The sequence below is a fragment of the Apaloderma vittatum genome, unplaced genomic scaffold (assembly GCF_000703405.1).
Source record: "Apaloderma vittatum isolate BGI_N311 unplaced genomic scaffold, ASM70340v1 scaffold1868, whole genome shotgun sequence".
In the NCBI taxonomy this organism is placed as follows: Eukaryota; Metazoa; Chordata; class Aves; order Trogoniformes; family Trogonidae; genus Apaloderma; species Apaloderma vittatum.
Genome location: NW_009730021.1, coordinates 169,947 through 184,281, shown reverse-complemented (window position 1 = coordinate 184,281; position 14,335 = coordinate 169,947). Strand labels below are relative to the sequence as shown.

At 42.1% G+C, this 14,335-nt stretch overlaps 1 protein-coding gene across 1 annotated transcript in view; it reads right to left on the bottom strand.

The window, feature by feature from the left end:
• LOC104277843 (semaphorin-5B-like) overlaps positions 1-14,335 on the bottom strand; it is a 79,856-nt gene that overhangs the window by 21,445 nt on the left and 44,076 nt on the right. Inside the window, exon 4 of the mRNA XM_009874617.1 lies at positions 2,679-2,741. Coding sequence (XP_009872919.1) covers positions 2,679-2,741 — 63 coding nt within the window. The remainder of the gene's footprint in view (positions 1-2,678; positions 2,742-14,335) is intronic.

Here is a 14,335-nt window from a genome sequence, read left to right as displayed (position 1 = left end):
GGCGAATGCCATGCTATATATATAGTGATATATGATAGGATGGTTGGTGAGCTGGACCCAACAAACAAAATATATTTTTGTAAGATACTATACATTAAAAAGCAAGGAATAAATGGGCTCTATGTATAGACTGGGAGACTATCAGCTGTGAAAAGGATTTGGTGGTCACAGTGGGCCTGAATTCCTATGAAACAGCCATGATTTCTCATCTCCCCTTACTCTGGCCAACAGGTACTCAAATGTGGAGCAACTATCATGCCATAATAATTATAATTCTGTGATATGCATTCTGTGGCTGTTATTCTTGCACTTATTTTCCTTGTAGTGGAGCTCTAAGCATTTTAGGAAGGTATTTTCTAAACAGCAGGAAGAATCTGATTTAGATACTCAACAGGAATGACAGGGGAAAAAAAAGGCATTTTAATACACTAGGTGAGTCTGAAAAACCTCACCCTAAAATACATATATTATTCAATGGGCAAGGAAAATGGACCCGTCATATAACTTACTCAAACTACACAGTGAATTAATGTGAGAGCCAAAGGTCCTCCTTATTTCTAGCCCCTATCACCACATATCTAAGTGCCTGACAATCCATAACATATTTATCATCAAATCATCTGTGCTAGGTAGAAAACTGCCATTAGTCAAGTTTTGACAAAGCGGAGCTGCGGCAGACAGAGCTCTGCAGCGGTGGTACACAACACATTCAGAAACCCGCACATTAGTGCTGCCCTCACTTGCTGCACTTACCCAGCCAAGGGCAGAGATGCTGCCTCAGAGCTGGACTTCTTAGCTGGAGTAAAGCATTTCACCAGCCAGCTAGGCTAAAACTGGTATTTTTCGAGCTAGTGCTAAGTCATTTCTCTACAGTGTCACAATGAATGTGTAGACTCACTCCAAGAGGGACTCAGTGATGAACACACAGGTTAGGGTAGATACAGACTTGGGAGGTCTGAGTTTACCCAGCTACTGCAGAATCCTTCTGACATTGCTTTTAAGCTTCTTGTCCTCAGGTCAGACTCTTAGCCAACACATCTGCTTGCCATTAATTCTAGGTCGAGAAGTGTCTAACAATCTGCTCAATCGTTGTTTGTCAGAACTTCACATCCATGACCATTGTGCCCACCAAACAATTTCAAGCTCTGGATCACAATCAGCAAACACTCAGGTGTTCAGAGCATTATCCTCATGAAATTTCTGGCATACTCTTTGCAGTGTGAGGAGACAGCAGCAGTGAACATACTCAGACCATCGCTTACTTTTTGCCATGACAGTAAAAGGACAAATTGAAATTATCCTAGAATTTGTCCAGTCAAATGTATGGTTTTATCCAGGTGTTGACAAGATAATTCTGGGTTATAAATCCAAATTCCTCATGAAAAATAGGATACAATTTAAATCTCACAAATGATACAATAGAAGAAAAGAGAGAAACCTTTTTCTTACACATTTTAAAGTACAAAGACTGCAAATTCAAAAATTTCTCATGTCTTGGGTTTTGGAGTTTTTTAATGTTGTCCCATTTCTACTGTGTTCTTCTTCTCATGGCTGGCCATATTTGGTGTTCATCTAGCCCAACCCATTTTCTTTCCATGGTGTTCTCCTGCATAATGTAGATCCTACCCGAAACTCTAACAGATATTCTAGGATATTCATTCCTGTTCTCCAGGGCGACTTGAAGGAAATTGTTGCCTATTCAGCAATACTCAAACTAGCCTTTTTGTGTATGCACAAGTTAATACAGTAATCACAGAAAGTTTATTATATAAAATGAAAATGGAAGATCACATAATCCTATGTTTAAAGCACTGATCTGAAACTTGGCAGAATTAAAGCATTTTGGGTCAGCCACACAATCACTCTCTGCTTAATTGTCTGTCTAAGCAACGATCATGCTTAGCTGCTCGTATCCTTTGTCCAACTCCTTTGGTTTAGGCTGAGAACCCTCGGCAGTATATTATTAAGGACAATAGGACACTCTCTCAGCTGAGGCCTGAAGATTCTGAACAGTACTAACATAATATCTGAAAAATCAAAATATTTCCTACTTTTAGACAGACAGCTTTGTCTTAGTTTCTCAGAAGGGCAGAGGGGACCTGTGTTTGGATCAGAAATGCCTGCAAACTCTGAACTTCTAGAACAGCATGCATTGATTCAAGCAATTCTTACTTTAAACTGCAATTTAGCAGACAGTATCTGCCTCCAAAGGAGCTCTATAATATTCCCCCTGAACAGATTGCAGTGTGCTAGCAGATTCAATTCTCACGTTCAAGCAAATTCTACAAAGATGAACTCTAACCACAAACAAGCACTGAAGCTTGCGTGGCCAAATGCCAGCGGCTCACTGCTGAGTACCTTGACTAAGCCAGCCTGCCCGGCCTCAGACCCCATTGCAACATGTTACGCCGGGCTTCCACCACTCTGCTCCCTGATGTATCACAAATTGTGTCCTCTCTAGTAGTGAAATCACCTTTAAATTTCATGCAGAGCAAGTCTGAGAATTTGGACAGGGGGCCTTTGAAATGGTTTGCTCAGTGGTGCTTACACCCTTGTGGTGGTAGATCTAAACTGCTGCAAATTTACAAGCTCAGGCTGGTGTCAGATGCTCCCTGTGTGGACTTCACATGACGCAAATAAATTTACCCACAGTATCACTGCAGCAAAGCAAAACTTACCTCTGTTTTCCCTTTACTTTGACAGGACCTCCTGGTGTCTTCATCTGAACCCCATGCTGTTGCCTGAGAAACAAAATTGCACAAGTCACATGACAATGCCACCAACCTCCATGGCTAGAGACTCCCAGAACAAAAGCAAGTATCTCCAGCCAATTTACACAGCCCAATTTAAAAGCAGCCTTGTGACGGTAAACATGTATCTCATCCCACTGTGCTCACAGTGCACACAAATGATAAACAGATGAGAAGTCCAGAGGCAGAAGCAACTGGAATGTTAAGAGAGGAGAGACTTTAATTTACATGTAAATACAACTTCTGATCATCATTCAACTGGAAGGTCCAAGGCATAAGTCACACACACTGAGCCATCACCTTCTTTTCAAAGAGGACAGTGTTGTATAAAACTATTGACTTTCATCCCCAAAACAGAAACATGCCCACAGCAAAGTCCAGTAGTTCTACCCAAATCTGCTGGTCGCCTTGAATTTACCCACAAGGTTATCGCTTTCTAAGTAATCCTGCAGTGAAGTGAGCAGGATAAAACAACAACCAAGAGCTGACAGGTGAAACCTGGAGAGATGGGAAGTGAGAAGAAAGGTTGGATTTGTGATGCCAGACAAGTTGGGTCAGATCCTGTGGTGGAGTAAACTGCTTTAGGGCCGAGGGCAGTACTGACTGGGGCCAAGAGCATGTAGGATCCCCAGTCAGCTCTGACTGACCGGTTCGGAGCACAGAGGCCCCTTCGTTCACAAGAAAAGTCAAGACCAGCAAGGCTGTATTAGAGAGAATTTTTAGATTTAAAATATTCAGCAACATACCCAATCATTCAGTGCCCTCTGCAATTTTCCTCCCTTCAGCACTTTTTAAAAATAATCCTAACAAATTCAAGCAGGTATTGTTAGCTAGAGGTGAAAATACATATAAACATCCATACCATACATAATACATCATTCTGAGTACAAGAAAAATAGCTCTGTTACATAGGGAAAGGCCAAGCTTGCAAAGTTCAGATACAGATCCAAAGCTCCACTGAAAGAGCCAGGATTTCTCCACTCCCCTCCCTGCCCCAGTCCATTACCAATGCAGGAAATGGCTTCAAAGTTTGGTCTGGATCTGAACTTTTCTTGAACCTTCTCACTGCAGCCAATATATTTTTTTAAACTCTGGGCTTCCACAGAAATGGTCCCCTTGACACATGATAAATCCTGTTTTTTTGCAGGAGAAAGCTGGGAGATCAGAAAGAAGAGGGGACCAATCTTCCCACCCCCAGCTCCAGACCATGCAGATACTCACTCAGAACCTCAAGAAAAACCACCACCCAGGAAATTCATTCATACGCAACGTTTGGGGAAGGGATATTTAGACCTCATTTAAAAAAAAAAAAAGGTATCTTCTCCATTAGCTTTCAGTTCAACTCGACTTGAAGTAAGACTTTATGAGCACAGGCAAAGATCGTGTGGGAGAAGGGAAGAGCACAGATCTCTCCCTGGGAGCTGCTTGGGAAATACCTCCCATGTGCTGCAGTCCAATCCAGGCTGAAGGCCAAAGGCTTGTGCCTCAGAAGTGTTTTTGTGAGAGCTGGGATAAGTCCTTGCTGGAAAAGGATCATTTAGTCATATCCTGAGAGGGGATATGTCACTGGATGAGAGACTCACATCGATAAAACATCACAGGAAAGCAAGAAATTTTGACTGGTGACTCTCAGGAGCCCTTGTCATCTGCAAAACAACTATGCAGCAGCATTTTGTTCCCCAGTCCTGAAACGAGCCCATATTCATCTCTAAACACAGTATCCTTGCACCTCAAATCAATTTTTGATAACTTAAAAAAGTCCAGAGAAGAGATACCTTATTAGGTCGCTCTTCTTCCCATTTCAAAAACAGAGAGAGAGCACTCTCCGTTATACAGCCCAGTTTACCTTAACAGTGCTTGACAGGTCAAAATGAAAACAAAAATCGTGGGTTACTTCAGCAATCGATGTTGCTTCTCTGCAAATACTGTGGGTCTTCAGGGACTGCAGCAATGCAACAGAGAAAAATTTGGCCTCCTCGGGGACACCTAGCTCTTCCTGCCAGACACCTGCACCGCAAAGCTTTGAGGCATCTCCTTACATAGCTCATGTCAGAGCCCTGGTCCCCTCCAGCTATGTTTTTGGTGCCTAAACGTTTTATTACGCAACACTGCCCTTCAGGTTTCTGAAGCACTATCTTGATGAATCTAACGATAACAGAAGTTCTTGGTGATGGCCCAAATTATAGGAACATGTTGTTCATGACTGCACCATTAGTCAGGGTGCATTTCATTAGAATTAAGAGGATAATTAGGCAATATGGCAACCCAGAGCTTGCTTTACTAGTCTCACACACGGTTTGGGGGGACAGGGAGGAGCTAGTTTGAGGGCTGAGTAACTCCAACAACCTCTAGTGACTCTACGAAAATATTCATGACCCTGCAAAGCAGAACATCTTGTCAATAATAAAAATGTAATTGCAAAGCCAAGCAGCTAACGTATGTATAAATAATTGCACTGTAAGTTACGAACATGCATCAGTCAGCTGACCTGCAACCCAGGCAAGTCATTCTGCTGGGCTGCCAGGAGCCCGCACACGGCTGTGGTTATGGCCTATGGGTCGGACCAGGTAAGAGGACACGCAAAGGCTCGCACCTCTGAGCTTGGGGCTTTCACGTGAGTTTTCCAGTACTGTTTGGTTTCTTCACTTGACCAATCAGCTGTCTTCTCAGATCAAAACGTGCCACTCTGAAAATCGCTGTTGTCTTGGGCTTCTCCGCACAAACTCCCTGTGTAACACTGGTGCTCTACTTCCTGCATCTCACTGCTATGCCCAACCCAAGCCCCTCCTTTCCATACCAAATTTTCCTCCTCTGCCTTACATTCATTCTGCCCCAGTATCAAACTACACCCTGGACATTCGACAGAGAAACCGTCAGAAAGATCTCTCTTCTGGAGTACACCTGTGTGTGTCCATGTTTCTCAGCGAGGCAGACACCCACTTAACATTGTGTAACACTACAGCACCCCAAGGGATGCTTTGTACTTCCGTCTCCTTACCCGATCATAACGTGGCCAACGTGGCTTCTTGCACTGACTTAAGTGCCTTCCCTCCCTTTCCTCATATCCCTCAATAAACCAAATTAATACTACTTCTTTTTACTGCTGAAAGCTGCCTCTGCACACTTGCATGAGGTACAAACTGTATCCACCAGAAGTTTTTGGTCACTCAGTTGGGTCATCGTCCTGAAATTATGATTCATTTTCTCAGTTGTCTTAGATATTTAAGTTTTCCATCTCCAGCAAACACATAAGGGATTATTTTTTTTGTACATCCTGCTACACATCAGTCAAAAGCAGTAGCATAGACAGCTCTGGACCCATGTGGCAATAAAACAACTTTCATGGCATGGGTCATGGAAAACAGCCTGGATGAAGATGTGACAGACCTAGGAGCAAGGCTACATACAAACACAGGACACTACACACTTTCTTCTAGGAGTTTCCCTTCTTGTCATGTGCTTAAGCAACCAAGCAAACACTTTTTTAGGCTGTCAAGATGTCAACAATTCCTTCCCTTACATCCTTACCTAGACACTCCAGCTCCTCACGCTGCCTCCTTACTAGCTCTCCACTATCTCCTCCCTCCTGCATTTCCAGAAGAAAAGCAGTTTCTAACTGTTCCCAGACACTTTGATGACCTCCTCTACAACCACATGGTCGATGTGCAGAATGGAGGAACACTTAGAGTTATGTGCCATGCAAATGAAACAATCAGCTCAGGGCTACAGCTGCTGTGTAAGACAAGAGATATGCCAACCATGAGCAGGACTGCCCAGCCACCTGTGCAGATAGGCAGGAGACTATTAGCAACTTCATCTATGAACTGAAAATGCAATTAAATGTGCCTTCCATTCAGCCTATTTGCATGGACACCTGGTTCGTCACATCTCTATTTCTGTTCTGGAGTTCTCTGCAGGCAGATTTTCTTAATTCAAAAGAAAAGGGGGGAAGAGGTGCTTTATTTCTGCATCTTTAGGAAAGCACATGAAAGAGAACAATCACAGGAGAAGCAGTTGTGTACAACCACGTGCACAACCGTGTGGACCTGGTGCAACACCGCCCACCTAGAAATAGAAATGGGCCACAAGGGCTAATCTTGGTACATATCTAAACACTCAAATGTCGTGCTCAGACACAGAAAGAAAGAGTTAACATCTCTACTAATAAATTATGAGTATCACGGTTTGCTCCCAGTTCAGACCAACAGTGCTCTAGAAATCCTGGCTTGTCATGTGCTGTCAAATCAGTTATTCAGCACGCACTGCTGAGAGAAGCTTTCTAGATACATTTATCTAATTACTTGCACATCCCAGTGCTGGCATCCAAGGTAGCTGCCTGTCACTAGCAAGTCCTGTTATCAATAGTTACGTGAATCCTCAAGTGCTGATGTGAAAATCTCTTCAACTTCTATGGACCAGCTTTTACATTCAGGCCAGCAATTTATAATTACTGCAAACACCACATACTAATTTAATATATCAAGCATACACTAATCCCTGCACTGTACTTGCACAACTGAGGTTGTAGGTTTTTGTGCAAAATAAGACCATTGTTTTAAAATTGGAAAGTGAAGACTGGTAGATAATAGGTTACATGCATATTTATCAGGTAAATTGAACCTGTTCTTAATTTCTAAAGTCTTTTATTGGAAATCTATCCAGCTGTTACCAACCTCGTGTCCATTAAATAAGTACTCTGTGCAAGCTACTGGCAGACTTGCATGCCTACAGATAGACTCAGAATCATGTTTTTCTCTCCTATTATGGGCAAGAAAAGCATAGTACAAAAACATACATTGTGTATGTTTGGAAGGACATAGAAAAAAAAAAGTACAAGGTTACTGCAAAAAAATCCCCAAACAACAACAAAATAGAGACTGATTCTGTGATGCCCAGTATTTCCTAAAAGGTATTGAGTTCCTCAAGTTCCTGCTAACGTCAGCAGAAGCGTCAGCAGAAGCAGCACCTTGTGTCCCAGGCTCAGGTTTGCAGCGATTGCTACCGGCAGGAGCTTCCATTTCCATTAACCCTCTGCAGCACCCATGGGAGATTTCTGAATCTGCTCACAGAGTAAGGAGTGACTTTGGTTCTCTGCTTGTGCCATGCAGGGCACCCTGAGCAGAGTCTGCCAGTCACATCACCCTTTGCTGAGTTATGCATGAGGAAGGAGGGCAGGAGGTGTTGTGATATGACAGTTACTGTGCACCAGAGACCTGAGCTGGCAGAGTCATTTCTTTCCCTGTTTATTTATTTACATCTTCCTTTCCAGCAACTGTACAAGGCACTAATATGTTCAGAGAAATGTACCTCTGGAAAAAAAAAAGACTTGCCTTGACAGCAGCTTCCTGGATTCCTTAGACCAGGCCAAAATCTCCGAATTTCTTATTTACATTTGATCAGCTCATTTCACAACAAGGTATGGAAACTTCCCTCCAAGTCTAGGGAGAAAGGAACACGGAGGGACCATGTTTCTGCACTGCATCTAATCTCTGCCAATTTTAATGGAAATAAAGCACATATTTACATACACTACTGGAGCAGTTTAGCTTAACACATGCTTAAGGACCTTGCTAAATTGGGGTGCGGACCAAGTCCTTCGTGTAGTGGCTGCTTAGAGGACAGTTCATTCCCCTACAAGGTGTCAGCATCAATCTTTTCATCCATACTGATGAACAGATTTCAGACCTCTAAAATACCACTTAGATAGTCTTGCTGATAATGACAAATCCATTCCATAAGATTATTTCTTATACACTTTACAGTCTCTATGCAAGATAGCATCAGTATCAGTCTACCCTTCCCTAGGTAAATTCCACAGCATTTAAAAGAAATTGGTAAGTGCTGGATCTTACAGCACTTAAGAAGAAAAAAATATTTGAAAGACGTTCTGTAGGAAACAGTTCTTGTCTAACTTTAGTTTCTATGATGCGTACTGTAAAAACATTTCTACAACACTTTAGCTACTTCTTCCCTATTTAATCTTCCAGGACTTCTCCGTAAAGACTGTCTGCCTTAGTCTAAAAGTGGAAAGTTAAATTCCCTTTTTGAAGGATTGGCTTTCGTCTCTCAAGGACAAGGCGCATTTACAGTGCTCTATAAATAATGACTTATTGAAGTCTAACTTCTTAATAATAAAGCACAGCAGCTTAATACCCTAGAGGCGATTTCTGAAGTTCCAACACCGGTAATTTATTAAAACTGCGATAAACACGTCTGATAAACAGACAACTAATACTGAAAGAACATAATGCCAAGCTTCAATAAAGAGTTCTGCTATGTACCGCACTACACAAATTACAGATCGCTGCTGCGTGCAGTGACAGGTATGAGCAATGATGACAAGATTCAGTCAATTCATTGCAGGGAGAGGAGAGGGCTTGGATGAAGCGACTGCATTGTGTTTTATCAAATTTTTAATTGATTTCCCTTAAGTGATCTCAGAACCTTCAAGATGAGGTAAAACTCAAGCTGTTTGCTTCATTCAAACACAGCAGCCATAGTGCCTATCACCAGACTGGCCCAGTTTCACAACTTTTCTGAGTGGCCAGACTGTAAATCAGCTGGGGAAGACCTCAAACTGTAACACTTAGAAGATGAAGATTGGCAAACATGCAAAAAAATCCATCCGTGGGTTTCAGTTCTCATAACTTTAATCTCTGAATCAGGCATAGTAAGGAAGGAACTATTCATCATAAAGAAGGATTTTCTTGTTTTCAGAATGGATTTTTAACTCAGCTCCAAATAACACCATCTTAGGATATTCATGTTTATCTCACGGACTCTTATCACAACCTTACAAAGAGAACCACAAGAGTCTGAGGGAAGTTCCTCCATTCTGGCCCACTTACTGTACAAAACTATCAAACCGGTGTACATCCACACCCAATAGACAAGGAGGAGAGTTTCCAGGAGGATTAACTACATTCTCTTTCTTCATTTAATTTTTAAGCCTCATTGATTTAGCATCGAGTGTGTCCTCCCACCTCGCAGTTTTTCATACTGTCTGCACAGCCGGACGGAGTATCGCTGTAACACGCAGCAGAACAACGCCTCAGCCTCCAGGTACAGGAGCCCTATTTTCTTTCATCAAGTCTTCCCAGCACAAAGAGCTGCTGTACATCAGCTGAGCCATGGTTACCCACGCTGTTCATGGTCCTCTCTTATCACAGATGCAAGGTAAAACTCAGAGTTCTCCTCCTGTGCAGAAAGCACATCTCCGTAACACAGCTCTGCAGCAAGCGGCAAGTGGGTAACCTCCTGTACCTCTGTTGTTTCAACTGTGTCTGTTTCAACTGCAAATATTAGTTTTTGAGGGAAAGTTTTCAGCTGCTTTGGGTTCTTGGATGGTCAATGCTACTGATCTAACTCTCTTTCACAGCTTCAAAATCCCTTGTTATTTACTTGTATTATAGGAGCACGTAGAGGCATGAACTGAGATTGTGACCCGATATTTCTAGGCAATATACAAACATGCTGTGGGAGAGGATTTCTGTCTGAGAGCACTTACAAGCTAAACAGACAACAGAGGCACATGGGAGGAAAGGAAAACCAGAAGCACAGAGAGGTCAACTGACTCTAGGAAACGTTACCAAGCATGTCAGAGGCAGAGATGAGCACTGAACTTGGCTCTCTTGAGGACTAAAAACTTTCCTGTCTAGCACAAAATCAGTTCTTAGACAGCATTTTTTTCCTAGTATCACAAAATGCATCTACTGAATCAGTGGGGGTGAAAAGGGAGAGAGGTTAGAGGTTAGAACAATGGGCAAGATGTCGCTCATCCCATCTTCTTTCTGACATCTTGGGGCAAGGCCACAGTCCCATGAAAAAATAAAAATTTGCATTTTGGTGCCTTCAACTTCCACTTTTCCTGCAGGAGACTCCCTTAAACAGCACAAGGTCTGTAAATCAGACACTCCTCTCTCTCTGCAGTGTCAGCTAGGAATGTACAACTCCACACCACACTTCTTATCCGAAAGGAGCATTGCATGAGGCTTAACAGATCACGGTTTCTACAGTGTACCCAAATGGAAAACACTGTGAAAGTACAAGGTTTTATCATTAAAGATAATTGTCTAAAGCGTTAGTAAAGAACATTGATATCAAGTACTAAAACTAAAATGTTTTCTAAGATAAACAATGAAGACAGTCACATCAAGATTACAACCTGTACTTTTTTCAGACCTTTTAGTGTACAATGGACAGCTTACAATGGAGCAGCCAGCTCAACCTTGAGGAGGTATTGTCAAATTAAAATTCATATCTGAAGTGAGCTGATTGACTTCCCAGTGTTTTAAGCATATTTTCAGTAACCCTGGTGTAAAATACTTGTAACTCGATGCTGAATTTCACACAGAGGAGAATTTGAACTTTTAGACAAAATGGAAGTTTCTTGGTCATCCAAATTTGCAGTTTTCATGGCGTCTAAGAGCCTCCATCATAGTCCAGGACTCCCTGTACAAGCCTGTGTAGGTATAGCCTTGCCAAAATGCACTATGAGCACAGTGTAACGATGTGTAAGGCAACTGGTAGCGACGGATGGCAGAGCTCAGAGCAAGAGAGGAGCACAACAGAGCACAACCACACAGTAGGGAAGGTCCTGGCTCACCAGCTCTGTAACTCCTGGTGAGGGTTTTGTAATCAGAAGAATGTGAGTATGCCAGGGTTGGGATTCTTCTGAGACACACAGGGGACGCATGGAAGAAAGCAAGAGAAGGCACGCTGACCAAGGGGGAGAGAGATGCTGACTTCATGGGCTGATTCAGAGTAGGGTGAATGTCTCACGGGAAGCGCTAAGCAGGTCTGTGAAAGACCCTTGAAGGTATCACAAGCACTAAAGCATTTAATGCAACAAGGATACACACCCTAATAGAGGGGGATCAGTGGAAGGGTGCAAAGATACTGATGATCCAGCAACAAGAGGAGCTATGGATGTGATGCTATACCTGAACAGAAGGGCTTGCCGAAGCCAGGAATGATGCCCAGATTACAGGTTTTAGCAACAGATTGGATTGCAGTGCTGTCCATAAGGGTAAAGAAAGAAGGAGTACACACTCTGCTGTGGCTATATGCCGAGCTGAGACTGACAGCTACATATTTATGCAGCAATGTTAGATGAATACGCCAACATGATACTTGGGAAGAAAAATACAGCTTTGAACACAAGAAATAAAGATGGCACTGGATTTCTGTTTTCACTATCTAGGGTTTGTATTTTTATCATTCTATGTAAAAAAAAAAAAAGTCAGTCTGTGACAACGATTTCATTTTGTTGATGATCTACTTCATTTTGCCTGAAAGTGTTTAACACCACAATGATTTAGTTGCAAGTACTCTACAGGAATGCTTATCTTTCTTGAAAACAACTTAATCCATTGCGTATTTCTATTGCTTTTAAGACTGCAAAAGCATGGACAGGGCTAAATGCAAACTGATAGTCATAGTTAACTGGGATAGTTGACATGCTAGGAAAAAAAGAGCTTAAAGTTCTCACCCATAGCCAGTTTTGAATGAATGACAACATCAGGAACTGGAGAACAGCACAGTGGATATTAAGGAAAGATGACTTACAGTGTTTCCTACTACTGAAGATCAAAAGCATACATAAACTGAGACAAGACTTTTAGCGTACTGGGTAATTAAAAGCCACAGTGGAATTTGGTTTCTTGCCATGTCCCATTCAGTTTACAGATTATGATAACAGGCATTTACTAAATGTACTGGAGATTAGAGAGACATAAGATTATATGACAGATCAATAAAACAACAAAATAAAGAGGTTAGAATACACTGAGCCAAAAATGATTAAAGAAAAACAGGAAAAATAAAGTCAAACGCAGGTCAGGAATACAAGTACAGCTGATGAACACATAGGTGCAACTGACACACGCCAAGTGGGCACCACCCAGCACTATTTCTCACGCCACCAGCACTGTTTATCCTGGAAACAACAGGTTTTGGTGTGTGTTTGGGTGTTTTTCCTTCTGTTGCTACAGACAAGGTGTAGCAAGCTGTTTCTAAGAAGCAGCCAACCAAAGGAGTCACAGCAATGGTTGCCCTAGACAAAGCGAAGGCAGTTCTTCCTTTGAGGCTCCTCTACCGCCAAAAGATGTCCATCTTCACCCCTGCATGCTCCTTGGCAGAGCTGCCTTTCAGAACTAAATCCCTCCTTCCTCTTTGTGGGCTCCACTGATGGATATGACAAGACTTCTAAGCAGCCTCCTCTTACTGTTTTGCACAATGATTTCTGGAGTAGCAGGTCCAAAACCCCTTCCAATGGACCAGCCCATATTCAGTACAAAATCAATTTACCATGGCTATAGTCTCCTTTGTATTTCTGCATCAAGCAAGGCAATTTTATTCTCCTTCATTTTTCTGCTCTGGGTTTCCTTGCCATTGTGCCTCTCTGAAGCTCACTGCTATGTAGAGATGTTAAGCATTCTCCGCTATACATTTTTTTGTGTTCCCTCCCCCCCTGCTTCTGAGGCAGACTGGACCAATCCTGCACAGTCAACTGAGTGCATTTTTGTGCACCCACATTAAGAGTTCAGCTATGAAAAGCAATTTTCTCATATAAGCTTCAAATCAAAAATGTAATCACTGAAGCACATATGAAACCTCTGTGTATTATCAACTTTCTAAAGCGAGGAAGTCTTGCATTCTTTATTCCTCTCCAGGTTACATCACTGAATATACTTGTTCAGCATTTATTTGTTTGCTTTGAGAAGAAGCTAAAGTAAGTTTGAGGAAATGTCCAGTTTGAATTGGATTCTCCCAAGAACTAGGCTGAGATTCAAGAATCAAAATCAGAACATCCTGCAGTATTAAACTGAATAATGAAGAACTCACGATATTTTTCACTGCTCTGTGCCTCCTGTTTTTCTTTAGGGAGATCACGTCTATGGCTTTAGAAGTAGGCCAAATACTCTTTCAGATGACAAACACTGCAATATAGTCCCATTAAAGTTCTGTAAAAGGTTGAACATGGTCTGAGTCCTGCCTTGACTTGAAAAAAAGGGGCAGTGTGCGATTAAACAAATAAATGTGCACATGATTCAATTTATTCTATCAACATTCTTTTCTGGTTGTGTACTTAAGCTTGGTGTAGTGCAACCAAAAGGGAAAAAAAGCCCTAGAAATATTTAATTAAGTGAAAGATGCATTACTGAGACCAAAAAAAATCTTTGAGACTACTTTAATTCGCCAAGGCCAGTTTTGCACAAGCCAGGGAGACTGGCTGAAAACAGAGATCCTGCCTGAGCCTGCCTGTACCACAGGAACTTAAGTGAAACCAGACTCTGCCTCCTGCCATTCCCCATTTCAAAGTAATCATTTTTCAGCTTCAAGAATACGGACACAAATTTCTAAATCCTGAGCTGAAAAGGAGTCTTTGTACTTTGCCTGTTCAGTTCAGCAGACATATGTCAAATTTCCATTTGTTTTGCATACCTGGAGAAAGGATCCAGACTCCTGTTCCTAGACACCAGCATTTTGACATGTACTGTGGAAGCACATAGAATACTCAGCTGCACTCTGCTAGGCATGTCTGCTTAAAATTAAATAGGAATTCTTGCCCCAGTGATCCTGAA